Genomic DNA, 21801 nt, shown 5'->3' on the forward strand with positions numbered 1-21801 from the left:
GGGGGAGGGGGAGAGTGGACAGAAGTGTGAGTGAACAAGAGGCAGAGAGAGCTCCAGAGAGGGGGAGCTGGAGAAAGAGAGATGGGGGTGAGCTCATGTTTTTGTTATTATTATCAAGCACTTGTGTCGAGCCATCTATCTGCCTAGATTAGTCGTGCCATGACATCATTGTTTTTGTTTCATCTCGAGTCTTTGCCTCGTGTTGGAAAACTTCTTACTTTCTCACACACACACACACACACACACACAATCACACACACACACACACGTTTCCATCTGTTACACACATTAACACTTTTTAACCATAAACTAATCAAAGAAATGCCTCAAGGATTTAATAGCCTAACATCCACCTTCCAGCACTAGCAGGTCAGCAAAACCAGCAGTAAGAGATACACCCAGCCTTCTAAAACTATTCATACTGATTCTAATTTATTTAATATTCAGTCACAAACTTCCATGCATGTGCTTTTGATTTTATGAGATGGATCAACACACACACCCACACAAATACAAAGAAAACAGTTTTTGGTTTCCACAGAGAAAAATCTGAAAAAGTGTGGCACGCATATTATGTCAGACCTCTTTTACTCTCATACCCTAAATAAAATCTAACAAGTTGTCTTAGGAAGGCAGCGGAGGTTTGTTGGAGAACAGGAGTGAACAGACAGTATCAGACAGACCGAGAAACGCAACAAATAATCCAAGTTTTGAACATCTCAAAGAACCATGCTCGGTCCATCATCTGAAAGCTGAACGCGGATGAGACAACTGCAGATGTAGCAAGGCGTCGCCGTCGACTTGAACTAACAGCCAAGAGCATTAATTAGAGAATCTGCCAAGAGCTGCAGGAATCCACAGCTCATGTTGACAGGATGCCGATTAGTTACAAACTCCTCAAATCGAAGTTAGGAAGAAATGTATGGGGAGAAAGCCATACGAAGTCAGAGGCGCATGCGGAACGGGTATATGTGACAGAAAGCGTCCCCACAGTGAAACTTGCTGGGTGCACCATCATGATGGTTTTAAAACGAAATCCTGGAGAGACCTTCTATGATGACAACGTTACTTAAAATACATGCATCAAAACATATTCATGGGTTAGAAAATCGAGTCAATTGTCTGTGGTAAAACTTGAAGAAGTGCTGTTCACAGGAGCCGTCCATCCAGTCTGACAGTCTTTTTTTTTTTCATTCAAGGAGGGGCAAACTCTTGAGTCTGTGAATGTACAAGGCTGGCATGGACTTACCCCAAGAGACCGGCCGCTGTAATCACAGCATAAGGGGGCTCTACAAAGGATTGCCTCAGGCTGAACATATAAGCAAGCCAAACTTAATATGGCATCATGCATTATTTTACTTTCTGTTCATAACTCTGCCCCACTTTGCAATGATCCAGCACATACATGCCCCACTAACAATGTATTGAGGTTCTAAGGTGACAAAATGTGGAAAAAGATCAGGTTTTTGTGAGGGGCTGCGTGTGTATTAGCGCCCGCCGCTGAGGCCGCTACAACCCGTGAATAACCTTGGCGATGACAGACGGGAGACTGGGAGGAGCACGCTGGGAAAGATCAGGAGGCCCCATATTTGAGGAAACAAGCGGCGACACCGTTTCCATTCGCAGACACACTTAAGACACACCAGCTTTAATAAGCGAGGTTTGACTCGCAGTGCGCCCTGAGATAAGGCCGTGTGTGCGCGATAACATATGAGCTCACATCCAGGTGGTTGTCTTGGACCGAGTGCACAAACACATAACGCAGCTGCCGGGTCCATCGCTAGACAAAACGAGCCTCTGAGATTAGGATTTATTTTTATAGCGCCGGAGCAGCTCATAACTCAGACTAAACAAAACGAAAGCCACTGAGGTTACTCGCCGCTTCCCTCACGCCGTACGGTATGAACCGATGCGACGATAATCTCCCGGCCTTAAAAAGGTCTCAAGCCGCGTTTCTATATTCGCAGGAACAGCTAACTCTGTTATTTCCCCCCTTCTGCCTCTCGTTACCTCCAGGCACTTGAACAACGAGCACGCCCTGGATGACCGCAGCACCGCTCAGTGCAGAGTCCAGATGCAGGTGGTCCAGCAACTGGAGATACAGGTGGGTCTTTCTCACACACACACACACACACACACACAAAACTAACATTACATCCCATCACTAACGCACAGACGCCTGATTTTCATACGCTCGCAAACAACACGGTGAAGGCTGTTCCAGCCTGTCAGTGGCAGAAACTTGTCTTTGGTGGGGCAGAGTTTATGGAGAGCAGCGGAGCTTGTAATTTAAAAGGAGCAGTCAGCAGGGAAGCTGCCATCGCCGCTCCAATTATAAAGCTTCTCCGGTCACCAGCACGAGAGGGGGAGGAGAGGAGAGGCAGGAAGGGAGGGAGGGAGGGAAGGAGACGGAGGAGAAAGAGACACCAGCGAGAAGGGGAAGGCCGCGAGCAGATCTTCTCAGGCGGTTCGCTTAGGAGATCATCTGAATAACGCTCTGTGAAAAAACAACAGCAACATATCTATAATATAATATTTATAATAATATAAATAATGGTTCTGTTCTCCCAAAAGGGACAAAGTGGAAACCCTGTCACAGTTTCCTGAACCAGGCCTAGTAACAAGTTCAGTTTGCAAAGGTTGAAAATGAATTGATTTAATGAACACGAATCATAAAATACACCTTCTGAGCCAAATTAACAGCTTTGCCATGAACTAAAAATCATTACAACTCTTTTTTTTTTTTTTGTGCAAAATGAAGTTGAGCAATATATAACCATGCACCGTTTAGCACGTGCCGTCTTTTACACTTTCCAACAAAGTTTATCTCACATTTCGAGACTTAAAGAAGGCAAGAGCTAGGCAAAAAAAAAAAAATGGCAAAATGGATCTTTATAGAGAGAAAAAAGAGAAAACGTACAGAAACCGAAGATGACATAAAGGGAAACAAAACACATGGAAAGACCCAGCGGGATGTGATGTGACAGCAGCAGGAGGATCTGACCATGAATGAAAAGTCTGGGGAGCACATATACACACGGAAGGAGTCATTAATGGTGCAGAGAACGGTTGAGACCAAACACCTCCACGTGGAGCGGCTATGGCAGACTGTGAGGGAGAATGGCTAAAATATGCTGCGAGGGGAACCCAGGGGGAGGTAAGTTATTAGACCAGTCACGGCGAATCAAAAGCACCAATGCAGTCACAACTAAACCCAAGAAATCACTACAGGAGCACAGAACAGAGAAAACTAAAGTCCAAACCCAAAGGATCATGTTTATATCTGCTTAAGTTTCTCACATAAACTGTAAAGTTGCTCTTATTTCTTTTTTTTTTTTTTTTTTTACCAGAAGGCAAACTGACCTCTAAAAGCCCCCGTATAGACGACAGGGTCTGAAGTGTGGCGAGTGTTATGGTCAGCTTTTGTGTTTGCAGCAGGGCTAAACATCGTTTAGCTGAGCCCCTGAAGCCTCGACCGGGCAACGCAAAGTGACAAAGAGGCAGCAGGTGTCACATCACATCAGGAGAGCCATCCCTCCCTCCCTCAGTCCTTGACACGCCGCTTCATTCCCCCCCCACACCCCCCCCATCGCTCCCACACCACACACCGCACGTCCAGACACAGGCCAGGCCTTGTGTTTACATTTCTCATATTCATGCAATGACACACATATCTGAAGCCGGGGGAGTAAGAAGTTGCTGCTGCCGACTGTCTGAGTGCGGATCTGTTTTTTTTTTTTTTTTTTTTTTTTTAACGTGGGACATAAAAAAACAAAAAAATAAAAAACACCACTTTCACAGGAACAAAAAAAAAAAAGGCCTCAGCGTCTGCACACGCTGCAGCGGTACCCCATTAAACAGCCGTTAACAAAGTCAAACGGGGGCGAGCGTGTCTTCGGGGCTGGAGGAAGTGTGGCAGGGAGAGCTGCGGGTGCCGAGGCGCCTCGCTCTCATGTTCGCCACTTTGCCTGAGGTGTAATTGTATTTGTAATTCTGTGTCAACACCGCATTAAATCAATCTGAGGGTAATGAAATGAGATGACATGTATTCTTTTTTTTTTTTTGTCCTCTCGATTGTGTGTTTTGCAGCTGGCGAAGGAGAGCGAGCGACTTCAGGCCATGATGACCCACCTGCACATGCGCCCCTCGGAGCCGAAACCCTTCAACCAACCTGTGAGTACACGCCGGCACCCTAATGTCCAGATTGCAGCACCTCGCATTCTCTTCCTCTGGATGGGACGTCATCGTTTGTCTCCGTCTCTCTCTTGCTTGGTGGCTATGCCCCCTATTGTTCAGTGAGGGTTAATGTGTTATTTCTAAACGGTAAAAGGCTTTTGTCCTGCCTTACGCTCCATCTTCCATCCAATATTTTTCACCTTAAAGTTTACTCCCTTGAAAATGATGCTCTTGCATCGCTCCAAATCCGCAGACGGGGGCGTTACATTTGAGCGTTTCGCTCATTCAGACACTGAGTAAGCTGGATTTAATTACACCGAGCAACTGTTTTTCTCATCCCTCGCTGTAATTTAACTGAATTGCTGGCAAATATAAGATTTTTACGTGGCTTTGTTGCGCGCGTGTGAACGTGCGTCCCGCCGCCGTCGGTCGGCGAGGTGGTTATTAGGAATCTAATGAATATTTCATTATTCGGATTGACGAGGAGTCTTATTAAAATATGAAGATGTTGAAATTAATTGTCAATTAGAGCTAGAGTGTCTTAATTTGAGAATATAAACGAGAGCGGCTGAGTGGCGACGTGTGTGCGCACGTGTGACCGTGCGACTGGATGATGTGTTGATCACAAGGGGATCAGCTGCCATTATCATCTAATGGGAAATCAGGAAGGAGGCGTGTTCTGTCACCACTGGAGACGGGCCTCGGGGTCAGGGATTGGAGGAGGAGGGGCAGAGGAGGAGCGTCGGGAATGGAAACAAAGCTTGGCCTCAATTAACGGTGTTCGACTGTTGCTGTGGTGATGGGCCAGGGTTGCAGCTTTAATGAAGTACCTGTTAAACAGCCCCGCCCGCCCTCCAGTCAGCTTAAATGGTATGGAGAAGGGTCAGAGGAAAAGAGGAGGTGATTCACACATTTTACATCAATCTAGACAACGCGCACACACTCTCACTCTGGTTTTAATTAGTACTAAACTAGAAAGCCCTACAACGCCTTTTCCCCGAGAAGACTGGGAGGACTAGTTGTGTGTGCTGCGTGTGTCTGTCTGCGCGCTCGTGTGTGTGTGTGCGTGTGTCTGGCTCTGCCTAATTGGGCCGAATTGGTCCGTGAAGGCAACGCCACCACAAAGTGCAAGTGTATGTTCCCCTTCCTACAAACATGCTGTCGTGTGGTTTTGTTTTTGTAAGCACAGGGTTAATTGCAGCCTGCGCTCTGAGTGTGTGTGTGTGTGTGTGTGTGTGAATATCTAGGTATGAATCCGCGTGCATGTTCTGAGACTGCAAATACTCGCTGCCAATGACGTGACCCCGTAGTTCCAGGAAGTGCTTGAGGCCGCCTTTTTCAATCCCAGCTTTCATTAGATAGAGCAATTAGTATAGATGGATCAGTTTGATACATTGAGGCTTTTCTGAGGCGTTGCATCAGCCCAATGCCAAAAAAAAGCTGTATTTTATGAAAAACTACTGTCACACACGACGGCGAGATAATAACTCATCAGTTGATCACGCCGTCTCGCAAAAGTAATCGAGGCCTCGTGAGGCTTTTCACGTTTTGTCACGTTACAGCCATCGTGCAGTTCTGAAACATAATAATGCGTTGATCTGACCCGTCCCATTGGAGGCCATTATTCCCCAGGATTGCCCTGTATTTAGCTCCATGGATGCTGCAGAGAGATGTACAGGGTCCCATCTAAGCAGAGAGCTTTCTTCCACATGCCCTTTTGGCATCAAGTTTTAAACGGGATCTATGACTTTTCTTCATGCCGCTCTCCCGTAAGTGCAAGACGTGTTTTGAAAGCCGTATATAATTTTCTTCTTCTTTCTATTAACAATTATGCGATGCTCTATTTTAGTCAATCTAATAAAAACTCAGCAAAATACTGTAAAGTTTGCGGTTGGAATGCAACAAGATGTGAAAAGGTCCAAGAGAGATTAATAATTTTGCAAGGTACGGTGCATATAGAATATCCTGAGACTTTAAGCCTTTTAAGCATAATGTCAGCGAGTAACTTTTTCGTCCTGAAATAATTTCAAGGTTTCATTTGTTTTTTTAGATTACAATAGGGGATTAAAGGAAATCTCCCTGCTAAATATAAACCTAACATATTCTCCCTGCCTCTTTGATTTCTGGTCTCTTTCTAGCTGAACCTGGCTTCCAGCGGCTCCCTGTTAAAGAGGGACAGCGAGGCCTACCCAGAGGGTCTACCCCACCCGCCCACCTCAGCCGCCACCCCGATCACGCCGCTGCGCCAGGGACCCTCCGTCATCAGCTCTTCCAGCCTGCACACACACTCCCACTCCCACACGCACCCCGTCGGCCCCATACGTAGGCGCAACTCTGACAAGTACTGCACCCCTATTGCCTCAGGTAGACCCCCAACAAGCACACACCTCTTCCTCGCCTTCCTCTCTCGCTCTGATCGCAGCTTTGGCTTTTTTTTCTACTGCACTGCCATCCATAAACAGCTTGATCATTTCTTATTGGTCAGCACCTCAGAAATGACTTAGAACTTTGCGAAATAATGTATTGCTGTGCTTTCATTTTAAATTGTGGATTAATTGCGTTAAATATATTTGGCTGTATCCGTGATCCTGTTTGTCGTCTTTTTATCAGAGCTCGCTCAAAACTGTGAGTTCTACAAGAATGCTGATGTCAGGCCTCCTTTTACCTACGCCTCTCTTATACGTCATGTAAGTATCGCCTACTTATCTGTGAAACTATCCCCCTGATGGCACCCTCCTCTCATGTCCCACATCTACCCGTCTTCCTCCAGGCCATCCTGGAGTCCCCAGACAGACAGCTGACTCTAAATGAGATCTACAACTGGTTTACAAGAAAGTTTGCATATTTCAGGAGAAACACTGCCACATGGAAGGTAAGGCCGGCCTACGAGCCGTTTCTTTATGGCTGAAGTATTCCTTTAAAATGTTGAGTTTATCTTTTCTGTTATCATCTGAAGTTTGGGAGACGACAACTTCAATTTGTGGAAAATGTAAAATCGCACAATAGCAAAGCTAAACTACGAAACGTTATGTTTGGGTTTCTTTGGAGTAATATTTTGAAAAACAAATAAACTATGGTGCTCAACACAACGGATTAAAATGGGATTGCTGGAAAGTAATTGTGGTCCATACTTGTAAATATTTGTCACTTTCAGGCCCAAACGACTCTCTCCTCTCCACAGTATATACAGTTCAAAAAGTAATAGTAATATCATCTTTATTGTCATTGAAACATACATTGAAACATACATTACAACGAAATTTGTTCTCCGCTTTTAACCTATCACCCTTGGGGAGCAGTGGGCTGTCATGTGTGGCGCCCAGGGAACAATCTGGGGTTAAGGGTCTTGCTCAGGGACCCAGAGTGCCAGGACCGGGGATCGAACCGGGTACTTGCAACCTTCTCTGAGTGCAAGCGCGCTGCTCTAACCACTAGGCAAACACTCCCCGTGTAATTACAACCAATGAACTTTCAATAGTTAATGTACGGGTTCTACTCTAACACTGAACTAATTAATATTACACATCTAAATGTATAACCCATCCATGTGGTGAAACAGACTGGTGGCTGGATCATGTCGAGGAGATGCTTTTCTTCAGTGTGGCCAGGGAAGCTGGTCAGAGTTGATGGGAAGATGGACAAACCTAAACACCGGGCAGTGATAAGATAAGATAAGATAAGATAAGATAAGATAAGATAGTCTTTATTGATCTCACATTGGAGAAATTCACTTGTCACATCAGCTCAATAGTCAGTCAATAGTCAGGAGAAGGTGCCAAAAGTAGGAAAGGGTGCATCAGTTATATACAGTGTATCTTCCTATATACAGTGGATCAAAAAGAAAATGAGAAAAAAAATAAGAATAAAAATACAATAGATGGAATAAAACCTGTAAAAAAGGCTTAAGACTGGGGCGGAGGTTCATCATCGAGTAGAGCGATGACCTTACACATACAGCCGGAGCTTCGATAACGCAGTTTAAATCAAGGTGTCAGAATGATCTGGTCAAAGTCCAAACTTAGAGCAAATTTACTTAGGTTTTATTTTTTGCAAGAAAAAAAAGCTAAAATGTTTTGTCTCTAGATAGTAAAAAGTAAAAATCGGTAGATATACCCCAGAATCGGACAACATTTCCACTTGTCCTAATTAAAATACATTGATGCTTGTGACAAAATTAGAAAAGTACGAATATTTGTGCAAGACGCTGCCTCAGTCAGAGTAAAACCCCAAAAGGCCGGTACAACCCCTCATTACAGAGAAGGCTCAGGTGCTGACCCATTCTTTTTTTTGCCAAACCTCTACTCATATTCAGGTTTGGGACATAAAGAGTGTCAGAAAGTCTTGAAAAACGAAGACAGCAGCCTCCTTATGATAGCTTTGAAAAAGGAGGGATGGGGATGATGATAGGAAGAGGGCCGCTGCAGAGGTTAAGAGACAAAGGTTCCAGGAATATCTTTACCCCCTCATCTGACTTTTATGAATTTTAACTATTAATGCCTGGTCTGTTTCCTCCTCCATTCGTCTGGAGGACCTTTAAATATAGTCGTGGCATGGCTTTATGTATTTATGTAGCAGCCTAGTGAGTCAAATGGGGCCGCAGAGATGTATGTCCTTTAATAAGTCGTTATATTTCATGAGCAGAGCGACGGTGTCAGGTGGTGGAAGAGACAGAGAGGGGCAGGAAACGAGGAAAAGATGAGAGAGAGGAAAAAGGAAGGCATGAACAGAGGCGTGCGACGGTTTCTTTCAAATCTGATTATAGTCAGTTAACGCGCTTCGTAATAGCAGTGCTTATGTTTAAAAGTTAATTGAATTTTAAGGAAATAAAAAGCCTCAGGTGTTTTTGTATTGGAATATTAATGATATAAACAGAACCTCCCACAATTAATGCCACCCATGGGGAAGATGTGTACAAAAGGCAAGTAAATAGTTAAATAAAGTTGGTCACTTTTTCCTGTTTCTCTGAATGTCTCTGGACTTTTTTTTTCTACCTCACTTACCATAATGCTCACTGTGCATGGTGGCGAAAAAACATGGCTCTTTATCCAGCCTCGCTTGTAACAAGTTATATTTGTTTGAAATTTTTTCAAAGGCGAGTCGGTATGTCTTTTTTTTGCTTGCTATCACTGCAGAAAACCCGGCTTCAAATAGTGGAAGTGGCAATAGTTGTGGAAATCTCAGGGTATTCTGCCGGCCCTTTAAAATGTCCTTAGTGACGAGCAGGATCAATTCTTGACCAATAGTGAATGGAAATTCATACAATACAGTTAGCTTCCAAGTAGGATACTCTCAGTACACTCGCTTTTGTGATGGCCCTCAGGGGTCCCATACATGCGTCTTTACATTCATCAAGAGTGAGTCGTAGAAGGATGACACTAAGAGAATCTGACAATTTCAAAATAAAATTATCTTCATACTCTGATATTAGTTTTTCTGTGCGGCCCTGTAGCAAGCGACCAATGGATCAGTACCGGCCCACAGCCCGGGGGTTGGGGACTGCTGTTTCCTGCCTGTGAAGTTCTGTTGTCACTCCTGTTTTAAAGAGTGGCTTAGAGGAATTAGCTTTAGTGTCACATCATTTTTACCTTAGGGTAAGATTAAATGAGGAATTGCAAATTGAAAGTTCATTGATACACTGACCAACTTAACAAATTGAGGTTTATTTATTTTATAGTAATAATTGCACAACTTTCCCCTTTCCTTACTTGTGCTCTTCCATCATTTCTGTTGTTCTCTCAGTGTCCTTTATCCCATCATTTCTTGTACTCTTCATTCTTCCTTCATTTGTTTTACCCATCCATCCATCCATCCATCCATCCATCCATCCATCCATCCATCCATCCATCCATCCATCCATCCATCCATCCATCCATCCATCCATCCATCCATCCATCCATCCATCCATCCAGTTTCTCCATGCTCTATATTTTTAAAGACCACCAAATGTAAGCATATTCTATATAAAAACAATATAAACTTTGGTATTTTATAATTTGAAATAAACGTGAAAGTCTGATAACTCTGGAAAGTCATATCTGGAACAGTGATGGAAGTTTTCTTTTCTACATGTGTAGAAACCCTGCAGGTTGTATTAAATTTTTGACCAAACAGGCTTGTTCAAACATTACCTAAATGTCTAATTCACCTGCTCACATTAACGTTTTTTTTTCTTTGTCCATCCCTCAGTCCACCCGCCTAATCACTGACTTGCCACGGCATTCAATTACTTGCAGCATTAAGACCAAGTAGCACCTGCAACCCAGAAATAAATTAATGTAGTTTTTCTTTTTGTTTTTCCTTTCTCGGCTGTGTGTAGGTTCAAGCTTTCATCTGAAATTTCTGCCTTCTGTTGTTGCACCTCTCGCCTCCAACGCTCACTCCCCCCCCCCCCCCCCTCCTCCCCTCAGTCCAGAAGGGAGTGGAGATGAGTGGCACATGTGCTGTGACCCACTGTAAATGACTGCTAATGTTTTAACTGGGAGAATTAGGCTTTCATCACGGAGACGAATGCAAATAACGCTGCAATAGCACCGGTGTCTGGTGCGTGTTTGTGATTTTGTGTGTGTGTGTGTGTGTGTGTGTGTGTGTGTGTGTGTGTGTGTGTGTGTGTGTGTTTGCACTGTCAGGGTGGCAGGCGGAGATTGGGGTCAGACTCATTTACAAAACTTAGCATCACGGCTCGGGGGTGGGGGGTATGGGGGGGGGGGGTGCAGGGTTCCTCCTCTGATTATGGCTGTGTGTAATTACGTGTGCGCGCGGGCTACTCTCTGTGTATGCTTGCATTTGTGTGTGTGTAATTACGGCAAAGAGTGATGCACGCCTGGCCTGTCCCTCCCTCTCGGCTTAGAACAGCGTGTCAGAGAGAATATTCAGGATTTAATTATAGACGAATTAAAATTGGTAATGAAATTGGGCATGAACAAACTACAAATAGCAGATGAAAAGGGAGGCCTGTCCCTGGGGGGCTGAGACGAAGATAGCGGTGTGCCTGCCTGCCTTCCAGCCTGCTTGGCTGTCTGAGTGTGTTTCTGTTTGAAAGTGTGTGTGTGTGCTGATGATGGCTGATTAGAAACAATCCGAGATAAAATAACGCTTCGAGAAAACTCCCTCTTCCTATTGGCTCTGTTCAGGAAGCTACAGGAAAACATAAAGTGATGGGTAGAAAAATAGAATAAAGTTCAAAGTTTCGGCTTGTTTCAGTTTTTTTTGTTGTTTTTTTTTGTCTCCCCAGAATGCAGTGCGCCACAACCTGAGTCTGCACAAGTGCTTTGTTCGTGTCGAGAACGTGAAGGGGGCGGTATGGACCGTGGACGAAGTCGAATACCAAAAGAGGAGACCACCAAAGATGACCGGGTGAGTGCGCGTAAGCGGCGCGAGGCTGACGAGACTGTGAGGTTATGGGCGCTGGCACCATGATTGCCTGAAACGGATCCGCTGATGTTACCCATAAGGCAAATTACCCCCCCCCCCCCCGGCTCGTGTGGCGTGCGGTGTGCGGCGCTGGATGTGTTTTTCCTTGTTTGTCGACGCCGTTCGCAAAGCAGCTGTACGAGATGCAAGGTGGCGGGGAAAACCTTGTTAGCGTGTGTAAACAGATGTTCCCTGCAACCATCGGGGATAATTACGAACACCCACCTGCACGCCAGATATCAGACGCGTTCGCAAGTGTGTTTCAGGCAGCTGTTTACACTCCGCGTGTGTTTGTGTGTGTAGAGTATTTTGGAGGTTTGTCACAGCGTTTGATTGAGGTGACATTGTTTCACATGTGTGCAAAATGTGTGGGTTTAACGTCCTCCCCCTTCCTTTTCTCTCTCTCTCTCTCTCTGGCTCCGTGCAGAAGTCCCACTCTGGTGAAAAACATGATTTCAGGCCTGGGTTTCGGATCCCTAAACGCCAGCTACCAGGTAGCACTTTGCTTTCATTTCTGCTTCTCTTCCTTTTCCTAAAACACGCATGGTAGACAGTAATAATCAATAATAATTGGGAAATTAGCGTTAGGTAGTGAAAAAAAGAAACTGTAGAGTAAAAACATGTTGAGGTTTCCACACCGTAGTCCTTATTTTATAATCTGAAACATGAAAAATGTAAGTTACTGAAAAATTTAGGGTTTTTTAACATTAGTTCATATTTAAAAAACATATTTGATCTTTGATTCACCAGACCTCTACATGTTTTGTTGTCTTTTGTTTCCCACATTCATTGTTTTGGTTTTTAAGCTGTCGACATGCTACATGTACCACTTTTGAGGCCTATATCAGTGCTATTTAACAGTAGTCATGCCTCTAGAACCACAAACTTTATTGTATTTTTATCTGGATTTTATGTGATGAAGCTTTGAGTCAATACTTTATGGAGGCCCATTTCACTTGCAGTTACAGCAGAATGTCCTTTGGAGCATTTTTATGTCAGCTTTGCCCATTTTTATTTGCAAGATTTTACGTTCAGGGTTGTTTTCCTGCTGGAAGACGAACCTCCACACCAGCCTTAAGTCTTTTCAGGCCTTTAAACATGTTTCCTCTCATGATGGTCCCGTTTAGCTCCATCCATCTTCTTATCCTCACTGACCATCCTCCTTGTTTTTGATGCAGAAAAGCATCTCCATCATGTTTCACAATTTGGTTCAAAGTTCACAACCAGTCCTTTCTGAACTGTTACAGATTTTGAAATGGAGCTTATCCAGTTGCCACTCTTAAGAATCAGAAGCTAATTTGAGCATTGTCTTGTTTGAAGACTTGGGGAACACACAGGTGACAAAACCCAACAAGGAAAAGGTTTCAGACTCCGATTTGCAGAATGTTTATAAAAAATGCGCAGGAACTTTAAAACGCTAAATGTGTAGAAACCGTAAATCAAGGACAACCAACGTCAAATCCCTCTTATAATTAACCGATTCCCTAACTGCACTCACTCTGACTGCCTTCACCCACACATCAGCTTTCCACACTCATGCCCCGTCTCACAACGCTCCACCGGCACACGGAATACACCTTAGCTACAGGGATGATTTATAGTGTCAAGTAGTTGTCAATTAAGGTTACTGCATAAAATTATTGCCTGTGCTCTGAGCCAGCGAGTATTCCTTTTTGGCTTTCACCGTTTCTCCCCCTGCACGAAAACGGGGAGGCGGGGGGGAGCCTCTCAGCCGGCATCCAACCTGCTTTCATCCGGCGTTTGGATGTGAGCGTGCAGAATGAGGACAGAAGCGGCTTTCGTCAGCTCTGTTGTTTTGCCTTCTGCAGACACAGATGTGGCACTTATGTGTCTGTATCTGAGCTGAGGTTGTGGCTCTGTTTCTCACAACATGCCTGTTGAGACTTTAGTATGATCTTACACTTTTTGACAGGGACCTACAAGGAAAAACTCTTTAGGTGGAAAGTACTGTATTTAAGTGCCCCCTAGTGGTTTAACACGACGCTCACTGTGGCCTAAGATGGAAATGAGCACCACACGAGGAAGATTTGAGAAAAATACATAAAGCACCTTTGTGTTCCTTTGGGACTTTATCCATTCAGTTAAATCAGGCTGTAGGTCTTTTTCTGTCGGTCAAACTTACTCGGAATCAAAATTGCATCGAAGATGACTGAAGTCTGACTCTCGTAAACTTATGCCACACGTTTTGACGTTAAAAATCATGACTGTGCCTGTGGGTCTGTGTATGCAGGCGGCTCTGGCAGAGAGCAGTTTGTCCCTGCTGAACAGCCCCCCTCTGGTGACCCCTCCGTCTGCAGCCAGCCTCAACATGCTGCACGTGGGCCACGATGATGTCAGCTCCACCGTGGAGCAGGTCAACAGCAACGGCAGCTGCAGCCCCACGCTCAGCCCTCAGCAGTACAGGTAGGAGCTCCCGTCACGCCGAACCCCTTCGTGTGGTTTAGCAGTTTTTTTTTGAGGTCGGCATGGAAAAACTTCCATGCACACGTCTGATTTAGATCAATCAATTTGGAATCTGACAACCATGACATGGACTGTGCACATAGAAAATGTGGGATTTAGGGCGTCACCTCTGGTTGAGGGACTTTAAAAGCACATGTGAGCTATAAAAAAAGTTAATAAAAACAATCCAAAAATATGTAGATATAGCTGTGAATTATTATTCTACTGAGGGTCACATTTAAACTAGGAAATTAGACAAGAGAACTTGCTTGTTTTGCAATTCCAAAATAAGCTTGAATCTCACTGAACTCAATTTGAATGCAAGGGCTGGCTTGAATTAAGGTATGTGTGTCTGGATTTGAGCTTGAAACTAAAGCTGATTGTAGTGGAATAAGATAGAAGCAGAAAGGACAGAGGGCTTTGCTAAAGTATTCACGCCCCTTGAACTTTTAGCACATTTTGGCACAAACATCATTGCAAAGTGAAAGCAGTGCATAACGACAAAATCGTGTAAAAAAAAAAAATGGATTGAAAAAGTAAAAACATCCAAGCAACCAATTGCCTGTACAAGTCACCTAGTCAGTAAACGGCCTGTGTGTAGTTTAATGTCAGTAGGAATCCGCCTGTTCGATGAAGGTAAGGATTTAGAGAACTTTAAACCAGGGTTAACTTGTCAAATATTATTCCGAGCCTTGAACATCTACCAAGATCATTTTCTGAAAAAAAAAAAGGGGGGGGGGGGCGAGTATTTTGTAACAAATTTATTAGGTATTTATTTGAAAATGTAGGGCACAACTACAAGCCTACAAAGACATTAATGTCAGTCTTAACAGACAATTCAATTCAATTCAGTTTTATTTATATAGCCCTAATTCATGAAACATGTCATCTCAAGGCACTTAACAAAATCAAAATCAATCAGATTATACAGAAATATGGAAAAGGTTGCTCTGGTCAGTCCACCAAGTTCCAAAATGGCATTTGGTGGACTACATGCATGCATGGATTAAAACTAACACTGCATCGTCGCCATCGCAGTGGTAAAACACGGGATGGGGTGGAATCATGCTGTGGCCTTCTGCCTCCTCAGCACGGAGCCAGAAGATGATTCTCCCCAACAGAATGTGATTACAATTGTTGCCTGCGATTCGAACGTGGCAAAACGTGAAAAGAGTTCAACAGGTGTCGCTTTCGCCAATGGATTTGCTTTCAGACATGTTTGTGTTTTCTGTAAGGCGCGTTCAGGTAAATTGGTTCTACAGGAATGAGCTGGCGGCGAGCACCTCACTGACCGCTCTTTTCTCTATGCCGCAGCCACCAGGTGCACGTGAAGGAGGAGCCCACCGAGGTGGAAGAGGACAGCCGACCCGTGTCCCTGCTGGCCGGCGTCACACACAGCCTGCCGTTGCCAAGCGACGAGCGCGATCTGGAGGAAGATCTTCCCACCGAGGAGCTGGAGTAGGACGCGCCCGCTCAGTGGATCAAAAGGGCCGGGACGTCTCTGCGATCAGTCCCATCGGCCTGTCATCAGCGTAAAGAGGAAAAAAAAGGCATCCGTACACCTAAGAGAAAAGAGGACGAAAAAAAAGAAGAGAATTTTGTTTTTAAGTTCGTTTTAAAGAAAGCTCGAACAACAGAGAGTGACATTGAGAAACTCAAAAAAAAAAGAAAAAATCCAACAAAAAAACAACAACAGGGTTTAGATGACTTTTGTTACGTTCAGCCGCAAAAACCTGACTGTGGAGCACTGCTTTACCTCTAGGTGTTGCTTTTACAACACTTGGCCCAGAGGTGTAACACCACTTTATTCATACACACTCTCTCAAAACCTGTGCACGCACGCACGCACGCGCACACACACACACACACACACACACAAACATACTTGTTTACCTGTCTCTGCGAAAAACCACATGTCTCGGTAAGGGGGGGGAAAAAACAAAAGAAAATATCCCTAAGAGGCATGGACGCTCTCTCCTCATACCACCACTTGGCATAGGCGCCTTTCTCTCTGTGGTCTCTCAGTCGGAGGAGAAACACTGACGTGCGTTTGAAAGAACAAGACGCGCACAAACACGTAGGATCATGTGTATATAGATTTGGAGAGGTCGCCGGGGGCAGGACACCTCTCCTCTCCTCCCTCTTCGAGTCAGGCACGCGCTCTCTTTCGTACACTTTGATTCGACTGAAACGAAACCGAAGGCCTTTGGAGACGAGGGAGAACGAAGAAGCGGAAGGACGGCGTCGCCTTGCTCCCTGTCCAGGCCTCAAGACAGCAGCGGGACGTCACTGAGGGACGTTTTTTTTTTTTTTCTTTCTTTTTTTCTCTGTCTTTTTTTTAACTATTTACTTCTCCGTAGAAAAAACAGAAGACATTTCTCCTACCATTACCACAGCCCACCCTGATCCCCCCACCCCTCCCACCCGAAAGACTGCAGGAACAGGTGCTCCTCTTCTTCTGTCCTCCGTCTGCAGATGAGCATGGGACACTCTGGGGAGGAAGAAGAAATGACGGGAAGCAGCGAGAGACGAGGGAAGGAAGTGTCCACAGAAACTTTGTGACAAAAAAAACAAAACGAAAACAACAAAAAAACACAATTCTGTCTGTGATTTTGAGAAGTAACACGGAAAAAAAAACGTGTGGTAGCTTTTGTCATTTCCATTTAATTTTTTTATTGTTTACTTTCGATGATCGATATTCCCATCGTGGATCTCTGCTCTTCTAAGGATGTTTGTCTCTTTTTTTTCTAAGTTTGTAAGTTGTTTGATTTACTCTGGTTGTCCGCACCATTCCATATAAGTATTTGGCAAAATAATAAGTGGAGTTTTTCTTTTCTTTTTTTTTTTTTTTTAAGCGCAGTATTGTCCCAACTGTCCTGCCCCTGAACGGCTTTTCTGTCCCAAGCATAGCAGGCAAGAAAATTGGAAATAGCACTTAAAAGTTGCCAACAAACCGCCAACCTTTTTTTTTTTTTTTTTTTTTGTTAAACTTTATTTGAATTCACTCTTTTGTTAAGTTGTGTATTTACTTGAGATGTATTTCTAATGCTTTAAAACACACATATATATTACTGCAGTCAGAGAATACCTCATCCCACAAAGGTTCTGCCCCGAACTGTGTCCAAATTGATTAAGAAGAAGTAAGGGGAGATATTCCTTCTGTGGGACACCAAATGTGGCAACTCTGCTCAGCCTCGACTCAAAGCTCTATGGTTGTAATTGTTACTGTGTAGAAGCTATCTGCAATTCACTGTGTGAGTTTGTGTTCAAGGAATTAGCATGCTAGATTTTCTTTTTTTTTTTCTCTCCTGTGGGTGTCGAAGAATAACTTTTCTCTACAGTTGCATACCAAATTTAAGCATCTATTTTAATCTAATATCCTCTTATCAAGTTCCCGTTTTATTTTATTATTTTATTTTTTGTTACAGGTAACCAAAGAAATACGAAGAAAACCAAAAACCTTTTGCTTTATTTTATGTTTTGTTTTGTTATGGGTTATTTTATTTTTTTTCCTCTTTCCGAAAACAGGCCAAAAGACAAAGAACCATGACATCTTTGTTTCCTGTAATGATATTCACATGAGTCTTGTCCTTAAAACGCTTAAAACTTAGCAGTGCTGATCATTCCAAAAAAACCAAAGTGTGCAAAGCAAGCTTGGATGGGTGGATGAGGCCAAAAAGAAAAATGAATAAAAACAAACCTTGCACAGTTCCTCTGAAAAATACAATGCAGAGAGAAGAGAGTTAGAAAGCACTTACAGATGAAACCCAGCCTCTCCTATTCCGTACATTGGCCCATTTCCGTTTCAAACTATGGTTCTTGGACCCTGGAGCAGACCCTGACAAAAAACATTTCTCTGTGAGCTTTGTTTTAGGTATCAGAAGGTGTGCAATCAAGAAAAAAAGGATCTTTCAACAGAAATCTCCTCTGTGTACATGCTGAAAGTGTACTATAACAGGCTTCAAAAAGTCACACTGTGGGACAAAGAGAAATTATTTGGAATATGTGTTACAAATAAAGAGGGAACATCTAATGTAATGGGGAAAACCCCCAAGGGATAAATTTTTTTTTTGTTTCAGATGGGTTTTGTTTTCAGACTTTTCTTTAAACCGAACCGAACTTCAGATGTTTCTTTTTCAGTTTTTTTTTTTTTAACAATCTTTCCAGTGACTTTGAGTTCAAACAGGACAGTTTCCTGTTGCAAAAGAGACTGAGTGCAAAACACATACCTGGCAGGCGGAGATGTTGAAAAGAGATAAAATAACCAAAAAGATAATAATACTACCTCCTTTTCCAAACTGTTCAACAACAAGCCAGAGGGAATCTGAACTCTCTTTAACACTTTTGTCTCTACTCTTCCTCAATGACAAGACCAAGAATGCCAAAACCTACTTTATGACAAGGGTTGCCTGATATCAGGAGACATCCGGTCGGGATGTTATTGTTGAATATTGCAACGATGAGACTGATTGCTATTGACACACATTCTCCTCACTGTTCTTTTTTTTTCCCCTTTCCGTCATCACAATGTCCCCATCACTGTTGCTGAGCTTTAGGGTCTCAGTCTCTTAAGGTCTATTTCAGGCGTGGGCATAAAAGACAACCAAAGTCCATCCAACGGATTAAATTTGATCGATAAGCAAGGCGTGAATGCATGAAACCAGAGATATTATCGCCTAAGCAACATTGCATCTTTTGTGACCGCGATAACTGCTGCGATTCGGTACGTTGCGAAGCTCTAGCTGTTAGGTGACTCCATGCCTTGTCTACTCAAACCCCCCCCCCCCCCAAACAAAAACAAAGCTGTTTCACTTTCTATACTATTAAGAATGACTACCTCTCCGTAAACCACATCTGAAAACACTCGCTGTGTCGCAAAATACGTCGAGAACTGCTCGCTAACTACAATTTTTAGTTCCTTTCTCCACCCAATTAGCGCTGAGCTTTCTGAGGAAAAAAAAAACCAATCAGTTGCATATCTCATTATTGGTCGCCAGAAGCTGCTTGCGTACGGCTCTCTCTTGTTTTTTAGAGGTGGCGATGGGCTACAAAAACAAAAAACTGTAACACGCTTACGCATACCTGAACCGGTTAAAAACCGAGGCTCAGAGCATATCCAGGTATCCAAAGACCAACTCAACAAAACACTGAAGAGGTCCCCGAATCTCCAAAACTCATCACTACTAGTCAGACCCAAACCAGGAAGGACGGAACCGCTGCCTCCAGAACGCAGGCGGTTCCTGACTTGTGCTTTAAGGTACACCTGTAAACAAGGCTGTTTTCTACCGATGTAGATTGTTCACAGGTCACCGTGTAACACTGCTTTCTGTAGCTCGGCATTAGGCGATGCATTCTTGTATATTGATTCTTGGCTCATCTCTCCAATGCTTTTTTTTTTGTTTTCTGTTTTTTTTTTCTTTGCCTTTCTTTTCTTTTTTTTTCTGCACCTGTTCGGCTGTTGTAAAGCTTTCAACCTGGATTCCATTACTGTACCACTAATGCTGAATATATGTATTTATCACATTACGTGCTACAGGTATCTTGGTTTAAATGTGTTTTTGTTTCTATTTTTTTTTTTTTTAGTTCTTCATAAAACGTCTGGGACGCAGATTATTATTTTTTTTTTGAACTGTATTATCAAAATGAAAAAAAAATGCTGAAAAGAATTGAATTTAGATCAGTGGTTTAGGAAACACCTGTTTGTATATTTATCTTAGCTAGATCTATTTTGATACTTTTTTTGTCTCTGTATTGCATTTATGCATTTTTAAGGAAAGAAAAAAAAACGACAAAAGGAAAACAAACTAAAAAAGTTTCTTCAATGTGTATTGATACCTCAGATGGATTTTCTTTTTCTCTCTCAAAGACAGGACCAAAACCTCTGAAAAGAAAACGAGAAAGAGGAAAAAAAATGTAAGAATATGTAGCCCCTCACTTGCTTTAACAAAAAAAAAAAAAAAAAAAAAAAAGCAGAGCTATAGAAAAGTATTGCTGTTGGTCCTTCCAGGTGCCAATACGTGTCCTTGCTCCCTGTGACACCTCCCTCTTATCCCCTGACCCCCCCGTCATTCCTGTGCTGAACTCTGACCCGCAGAGCTGCCAATCATCTGCAGGTGCCAAGGGGCCGAGTCGGAAGCTGAACCGGTGGCGACTCGCTGCAGACTTTATCTCCACGTCCAACAAAGGCAGATTAACGACTGACACTGTTGCATTCTTCTTCTTATTATTATTATTATTATTTGTTTGTTTGTGCTTATTTTTGATACTCCTCCTTTTGCTTAGTCTCAAAACCAAAATGTGGAGTGGCTCTTCGAGATGCAGCTCTGACTACCAAAGGCATTGTGAGCCAACATTGCTTTAGTCCAAACTCCTGAACTGTAACCAAACTGCAACCAAAACCAATGTCACAACCTTAACCAACCAAAAACAAAAAAAAAAGAAAGAAAGAAAGAAAGAAAGAAAGAAAGAAAAGACCCAAGCTACTTCCAAAACTCCATCTACTTCACTTACCGCCCTTGCCGATAGCAGTTTCCCCTCATCCATTCGCGCTAACAGTGTTTCAGGGAGCGGTCTACATCCCTTTGGCTTGCGTCTGATTCAGAGGACTTAGGGAGAGCAAATCCTGACGAGTGATTGGACAGTTCTGAGGCGTCATGGGAGGGGAAAGGGACTCTCAAAGTGGAGCTTTTGCCTGATGGTATTATTATATAGACCGCCAGATTTTGATGGAACTACCACTTTAACGATCCTCTGGTTAAACCTTAGGAATGTGTGTGTACATTTACAGCAGTGACTCTCTTTATTGATTCTTAGTTGAGTTTACCTGTTTACCTCTCTTTATTCCTTTGGTTTTTTTTGTTACGTTTCTTGATGTTTGAAAGTGTGACCCGAGGAAGAGGCGGGGACAGGGACCAGGGTGGTTGCTTTAGACAGACAGATGATGAGCCCGGCCCTTTGACCCTCCTCCCCCGGGGTAGCCATGTAATGCCAGTCACTGCCCTTTTCCTTCATGCTGTATAAAAAAAACACACAAACATATATCTGTGTATTTGTAACCTGAATCTTCTTGTGTCTGTCCATGCAGACAATAAAAAACTGTACAGTAGATCTAGTTGCATGTAATCTGTACTAATTATTGACAATGGCATTATAAAATGCAATAAAATACTTATTACACTGTCATAGGCTGTGTCCGTCTTTGTTCTCTTGTCATCCTACCAGTTTCAGTTCTAGTGTTTGGTTGGTTAGTGTCACATTTATTATTGTTTACCGCACATCTGTATGATCTAACGCAACACATTAGATGAAAATGTAACCCACAGTGAACCTCTTATTTATATTCTTTGTTTTAATGACTCATTTGAGCCTTTCTTTTGCAATGATTTTTAATTTTTTAAATAGGCAGATTATGGACAAGTTTTGAATTTATTGCGCTTTTTTTCACAATTAAACATACAGGCTCAAATAAATAGATACACCCCTGCTAATGATTAAATGTCCCGTTGGGAGTTGCATAAAACACACTTCTTCTAGCCACCAACGAGACCCAAATATGTAGTTGGATAGTTGCCGTTGCCTCTTTTTAGAAAATGTAGATATTATTTTGATTTGTTGGTTTGTGGGCAGGGACCTGCTTTTTAAGTATAATCCAGCAGTCTAATGTCTCCCAATGTTGCCCATCCCCAAAGGGTTTGTTGTGTTTTTGAGATTATTGTCCTTGGGGAAAACCCAACTATCTACAAACTCCAACCA

At 43.2% G+C, this 21801-nt stretch overlaps 1 protein-coding gene across 3 annotated transcripts in view; it reads left to right on the plus strand.

Annotated features, from left to right (window-relative positions):
* Window positions 1–21231, plus strand: part of foxp4 (forkhead box P4) — a 120118-nt gene extending 98887 nt beyond the window's left edge. For 2 of the 3 annotated variants that reach the window (XM_036152093.1, XM_012874893.3), the window contains exons 10-18: window positions 2017–2104; window positions 4090–4173; window positions 6315–6540; window positions 6787–6863; window positions 6947–7048; window positions 11408–11529; window positions 12014–12080; window positions 13838–14010; window positions 15364–15511. In XM_036152093.1, the coding sequence (XP_036007986.1) occupies window positions 2017–2104; window positions 4090–4173; window positions 6315–6540; window positions 6787–6863; window positions 6947–7048; window positions 11408–11529; window positions 12014–12080; window positions 13838–14010; window positions 15364–15511 (1087 nt within the window). Of the gene's footprint in view, window positions 1–2016; window positions 2105–4089; window positions 4174–6314; window positions 6541–6786; window positions 6864–6946; window positions 7049–11407; window positions 11530–12013; window positions 12081–13837; window positions 14011–15363 lie in introns of all 3 variants that reach the window. The other variant, XM_012874892.3, reaches the window with a different exon arrangement.
* Window positions 21232–21801: the final 570 nt, after the last annotated feature.

This window comes from Fundulus heteroclitus, chromosome 20 (assembly GCF_011125445.2).
Source record: "Fundulus heteroclitus isolate FHET01 chromosome 20, MU-UCD_Fhet_4.1, whole genome shotgun sequence".
NCBI classification, from domain to species: Eukaryota; Metazoa; Chordata; class Actinopteri; order Cyprinodontiformes; family Fundulidae; genus Fundulus; species Fundulus heteroclitus.